Genomic DNA, 6545 nt, shown 5'->3' on the forward strand with positions numbered 1-6545 from the left:
CCTAGCTTAGGCCCGAAATATTAAATTAAAATAGTGTCTATAGCATCTATCCTTACGATCAATAGCGCATCTTTGATAACGATAATTTAATATTTATAATGAAAAATAGGTTATGACATCGTTTATCGAAGGTGCATACAGTACAAAATCAATCATATATTAATTATGAATCAATGACAGCCCTCGAAACCTGAAAGGAAACACCCTGTAGAAAAATGGTCAAAAAAGATACCTATTATAAAAGATGGTCAAAAAGTAAAAAAAAAGGTAAAATAATTCCATTTAAAATTTCATTAAAAAAAACAAAATTTAAAACAAACAATTTTTCAAATTATTATATTATTCTCCCTATTGATGCTCTCTTCTTATTAATATTAGGCCTAGGCCTTAGGCTAGAAGGAAACGTGCCAAATCATCCTATTAGCCTAGTTACTAGAGGCTAGGCCTACATACGATTCTACTTCTCTAGGACTAGGCCTAGCAGTCTAGTAGGACCGTCTAGTAGAGGGCCTGCTAGGCCTATATAGCCTAGGCCTAATCGTAAAAAAAGAAGCTGTACGTCCCGACGAAAAACTTACCTCCTCCGCTTACAAAAACATAAGGTGTAATCAATGTAAATAAAAATAAACAACTAACAATCCTATGTACACCCATCTAGTAACGATTTAACATTCCAACAATTCGCATTTAAAAAAGCTTATGTTTCAAAACATCCAGTGGGAAATAGGCCTACTCTTTTGATCCTCCTGTTTGTGAATCGAACGCGTACGATCAGCTAGCCTAAACTTTCTTGTTTTCCTCGCGATTATCAAACCAACCAGGCAGGCATAGAAGATGAGGTCCGATCGAGCAACCAATTACACGACACACACGTCGAAAAGGTCATAGCTGTAGGTCATAACTGTGTGATTTGATTGGCTGGTGGTGAAAAATAAAGTCTGTACTCAAGACTGACACATCAACATAGGATAAGCATTTAATATGAATATTGAAATGATTATGATAGAAAAGCTGCGCTTTTCCAATTAAATTATATTTGTTTGCATTGCAGCCAATATGGACGGTTCTTTAAGACCAGGTCAGTGTGATTCTGAGAATGAGTCTACTCTAGTACACTACTGAAATTAAGTTAGGCTCACTCAGACAGTGAGTGAGTCAAGCCGGTGAGTGGAGCTAATCTTCACAAAGGCAAAACTCACTACCACCAGTACCACCACTCTGATATGACCAGTTCTGGGCTGAACATGGGCCTAGCCGCCTATTGTAGCTCATAAAACATTATAAAATAACAGCCTAGGCGACAGATTAACGTCATAACGATGCCAAATACTGTATTTTCTAATGTAAAATGTGTTGGAAAAGAAAAACAATATTTTTTAACATTTTAAATTGTATTTATATAATTGATATAGGGTGGGTGGGTTGGTGGGTAAATATTTAAACAGAAATACTGAAAGGAGTTAAGAGAGGAAAACATAAGTAAGTGTGTGTCCAAGGATACAAGCGACGAGAGTTGGAATCGAACCCATGATCTGATCAGTAGTCCAATGTCCAACACACTCTGCCACATGCCCTTACAGAATCACACGCACACAAAATGAATGTATTCTTGTTTTTGTAGGTAACCCAGATAGAGGTTGGAATGATCCTCCCATGTTCAACTATAATACTGTAGGGCAACCGTCCCCTAAGACAAACTTGTTAAATAAACGTGTAGCACCACCACAACAACAAATCGGATCAAAGCCACCAGGTATTAATCAACATGGAGTGAGCAGTAAATCCATAATTATAATTTATTAAATACATATTTAACTAAAAGTAATATTAATGGACCAGGAGGCTTAGCATTTAATGAATAAGAAAGTGGTTTGATGATTGTTTTGGTCATAATTATTATAATTTATTAGTTTATATAATTACAGTTTACTAGTAAAATTTTAAAACTGAGAGTGGACAAGATTAATGTCTAACTAAGATAAGAAAGCTGATGAGAGGGTTGATGTTATTGCCTTCCAATTCAATGTTCAAGGTTCAATCCTGACTAACTCATAAATGTTTCTAGTTCACTCCCTAAGCCTCAAATGAGACGTTATAAGAATTAATTTTGTAGTATTTTTCTATAATGTTATACTACATTTATACTAAATTTATATGCATTGAATTTGCGAAAAAAACAAAATTATGTACTAAAATAAAATGAAAATACAAAATCTATAAGTACACAAAATTATCAACATCACGTTTTACAAGGAATATAGTATAGAATATAGACTTTTTTTTTCGCTTATATGATTTTTGTATTGTTAGGTTTTGATGAAAAAGTTCTTCCATCAAGAATGGCAAGTGCAAAATATAACCCAGAGGGGGTTGGTGCCCCACCTATGACCTCCCCTCCTAAAGTGGATGGTCCTGTGACTTCAGCAGCACCACCCACAGCTTGTCAATCGGAGTCGAATCCTTCTCAAGATGAGGACATTGAGTTAGCGCTGCAAAGAATACAAACAGTTTTAAACGAATGTGAAAACAAATTGAAGGTAGACCTAAAAAAACAACTTAAATATTTACGTTACTTATCGTACACTGGTAAGCTCTGCTCCTAGATTTAATGAACATCTTTGCTGTACAGTAAAACCTCTAGTAAGAGGACACTTAAAGTAGGAGACACTTCACAGGAAATGAACAAGGCCTAATGTTTTTAACACTATGACAAATCCCTTTTTAGGGGACATCCCTACTTAAGGGACACCCTTAGTAAGGGGACACGTTGCTGGGGCCAGAAGGTGATAGAAGTTTTACTGTAGTATAATGAATGTTAAAATATTATTATGAAGCATTCAATTATAATTTTATTGCTATATTATTGTTTTTGAAAATTTTAGAAAAGAATTTTTGAGGACATCACAAAAAGACTAGGAGTTTTACGAGACAAGTGGATGAATATGTCAATGCCGGTGAAGGTTTACACATCTAAACTTGCCAATTGTACGTTGTTGATTTTTTGTTATGTCATGAACTTACTTGTTACTTGTTACTTGTTTGCATAGCTATCCCCATTATTGGGGACATTTCGCCGTCATTGACATTATGTTGACATAGCACAACAATGAGAGACAATAATTTTGATGAGAAGGTCATGGAACACTAATTAATTTTAAAAACAACTAAAATCCTGAGACCTGTAACCCTTGGTAGGGACCCTGACGGATACTCTCCCTCCGGGTCAAAGGGATCCCGAAACTCATCGGTGGGCAGGTGCGCTCATCTCCCTGTTCAGCACTATTCCTGATGATTACCCAACCTATTTACATTTAAAATTAAACATCAAGACATACAAATTAATCAACTTAATGACTACTGGACATAGTAGTTATTGTCTTCTATAAAAGATGCTGGAAGCACTTCCTTAATATAGTCTTCTCGGTCTAGTTGACTAGCGTTTATAGTTCTCTGAAGTATACTTGGGCTCGGTCTTCCTATCAATTTACTTTTTTGGTCATAAAATGTAAGAACTTTGCAGGGATCTTAGTTCTGTCTCCGAATACAATGTGAAATCCAGTTAGATTGCTGTTGTTGGTAGAATTCAAATACTGATATTGTGTTGGTTATTGCGTAGAGCCTCTGGTTATTGACAACGTACCGCCAATCGGTTTCCTGTTCTTCTTTCTCAGACTCTATTTCTTTCTCATCGTCTGATTGTGTATGTTTGTCTGGTGGGTTGACGCGTCTGAAATCATCCTCCTGAGGAATCTGTTGTACGTTGTTGTTATTAGTCCGATTTCAGTGTTTGTTGGTCTCCAAGCATGACAACCGTACATCAGTCTGCTTCTAACCAATCCGTTCAGGAATTTGATTCTTGTTCTAAGGTTAATGATTTGATTTGTCAGGAGTTTCTTATGTCATGAATTTAGCACTTAAATAAGGTTATGTAATAAAGAAACAAACGTTACATTTATATTAAACAGTTTAATTTACCTATGCAGATCTAGGATTTTAAAATAAGATAGGGGGAGCCATCTACATAATTTTCAGTGCTGTATCTCCCCATACTACAATGTTTTCCTGTAAACATGTAATTTCATAATGATACACAATTGTCTGTAGACTTTTTTTAATGGTATTGTTAATGGTTTTGTTATTTCTTATTATTGTATTGTTTTTCCTTGTGTGTGCTGCCCATAATATTTTAATGTTTTATATTTGTAGTATTGACATAAAATGTAGCTTTTGCTGCTTTTTGTTTTATATTTTTATATTGAAATTAAAATATATATATATATATATATACACACTAGGAGACATGTTATGCTATGTTGTTGTAAGAGAGATAAATCTAGATACATTCCCGAGCATCTAGACTTGCCCCAAGTAGTATATGTATGAAATGCCATATGTGCCAAAATAGTTATCTTTTTACTAATATTAAGACAAACCCCCATCTAGAACCCAGACCCAGACTACAGAGAATCGGGTGCTTCAACCCTCTTAGATTTGCCTGTATATTTCAAAAAATTGTGTGTGATGCGATTGGTTGTATTTCATTATGGTTTCATCTGTTCCATACAGCTCTTGTTAATTATCAATATGATGAAGCATACGAAATACACCTAACATTAATGGTTGATCATGTGACGGAAGTAAGCCAATGGATGGTAGGCATAAAAAGATTGATACACGAAGCTAAAACAATTCGGCCAACACCATCAGACGTCCAAAACGAGAGCAACACAGAACCTTCTGAAGATATAACACCCCAGTTACAACTTTTTGATACCAACAATTTTCAGAGCTTGAAGATTAGCCAAGAAAGTGAAGATGCCATAACTCAGGGAAATAAGGATGTTGCTGATGTTGCAGATAAATCGTCAAAACCGGAAGATAGTTAATATTAATTTTATATTTATATAATTTTTCAATACAAAGAATATATATTATATATGTATAAATAAGTATGACAATTGAATTCAACCATTAATGCCAAATTGCCGTTATGAAAGATAAGAAATGACCCAATACAGAAAAAGACTAAAACAATAAGGGCAGGGAAAACCTATAGGTAAGAGGAACTTGTTCTTCAGTTGTCTGCCTCCTTCTCCTAAATAGAACAATAAAAACAGCAACCATTCTGTTTGAATTTTGTGAAATAACAAACAATCCTTTTATATACTTGCCATTACAGATCTATTAAATGTGTTATTAAAGTGAAATGAAATAAAAACTGAATTCGTCATTATTAAAAAGGTATTGTTACTGCAAGAGCTATGGAAAGAGCAATTGAATAGAGATAACTAGACAGAGTGACCAAACTTGACATAAGAGAAAGAACGACAAATATAATAATGAAAGCACTCAGAAACTGAGTGAAGTACTTGGCAAAGTATTGCCACAGAAGTTGCATGTTGATATTTCGGCCCATGTTAAAAATGTTTCTTTTTAGCATTGGTGAAGTTATTAATGAACCTATTTTCTTGAAGTCTATAGGCCTACCTATTTACACCGAAAAATTCAGAATAATAACTTGAACTTTGTATGTGCTCTCGTGCTAACAAACAAGTAATAATAAATAAAAAGAAAGTGTGGATTTGGGCAGGAAATAGATGAGTTTAGCGGCAAGGAATTAGAAACCAACAGAGGCTGAAATGAATTATTGATGGAGAGGCCTACATCCCAGCAATCCCAGGGTCATGCTTTGCCAGCCGTCTCTATCCAATGCTTGCCTCACACCATTTTCATAACTGTTGGTGTTGATCCATTTTGATGTTATCAATCCATCCAGTTAAGTTCTGCTTCTTCCTCTTCCTCCTCAAGAAGTGATCACTCCTGCAACAGTCCTTGCCGTATCACATGGCCAAAAAATGTAAAAGTAAAATATTTAAAAAGTGGTGAGGAAACTAGGGCTACAGTAAATATGATTTGTTGGAAATATCTTCTTGCACTGCAATCTTTTCTTTATAATTGTAATACTGTCATTACATTTGATAAAACCAATGTATTACATAACGTTATTATGTTATGTTATCAATCCAGAAATAGTTTATAATTTCATTTTCTGATAATGTATGTCTATGTCTTTATTGTATATATTAAGTTGAATAAAGATATTTAGGTGACAGCAGGTGATATTGCCATTCCTTTATTAAAATGTTCAATAAAGTCACGATTTATAAATGAATGTTAAATAAATACATTTAATTCTTTTATTTCCATAAGACAGGATGTATTAAAAAAATTATTACATTCTAATGGTTACTATGCCGTAATTACGTCATCAATGAAAGTAAATTAACGATTTCTTTCTTACTAATACATTGCTTTTTTGTACTTTTGTTCATTTGTACAATGTTCTTAAGAACGGATTTACTTGTAAATTACCGAGATTACTTAATTCATATGTTGCATTTGATTCCACTTTTGATATTTTTTTAAATTTTCTATTTTTTTTTAAAGATTTATTGTCCTCCTGAATTTTTTTTTTTTATAGATTTTTGTCATTTGAATGTCACATAATAGAATAAAAAATATAAAATAAAAAAATAAATAAATCG

At 33.7% G+C, this 6545-nt stretch overlaps 2 protein-coding genes across 3 annotated transcripts in view; one reads left to right on the plus strand and one right to left on the minus strand.

The window, feature by feature from the left end:
* LOC140049635 (stromal interaction molecule homolog) overlaps window positions 1–793 on the minus strand; it is a 34689-nt gene extending 33896 nt beyond the window's left edge. The window contains exon 1 of the mRNA XM_072094576.1: window positions 579–793. Coding sequence (XP_071950677.1) covers window positions 579–654 — 76 coding nt within the window. The 5' untranslated portion in view covers window positions 655–793. The remainder of the gene's footprint in view (window positions 1–578) is intronic.
* A 150-nt stretch (window positions 794–943) lies between these two features.
* On the plus strand, window positions 944–5974 carry LOC140048822 (steroid receptor RNA activator 1-like). Of its 2 annotated transcripts, none has more exons than XM_072093620.1 (5): window positions 944–1078; window positions 1622–1748; window positions 2309–2537; window positions 2883–2985; window positions 4567–5974. In XM_072093620.1, the coding sequence occupies exons 1-5, from the start codon at window positions 1057–1059 to the stop codon at window positions 4884–4886; spliced, it is 801 nt and encodes a 266-aa protein (XP_071949721.1). In that variant the 5' UTR covers window positions 944–1056; the 3' UTR covers window positions 4887–5974. The 2 variants fall into 2 exon arrangements, with proteins under 2 accessions (XP_071949721.1, XP_071949720.1); XM_072093619.1 differs by having other exon boundaries at window positions 1622–1753; window positions 2311–2537; window positions 4567–5973.
* Window positions 5975–6545: the final 571 nt, after the last annotated feature.

The sequence above is a fragment of the Antedon mediterranea genome, chromosome 5 (genome assembly GCF_964355755.1).
Source record: "Antedon mediterranea chromosome 5, ecAntMedi1.1, whole genome shotgun sequence".
Classification (NCBI taxonomy): Eukaryota; Metazoa; Echinodermata; class Crinoidea; order Comatulida; family Antedonidae; genus Antedon; species Antedon mediterranea.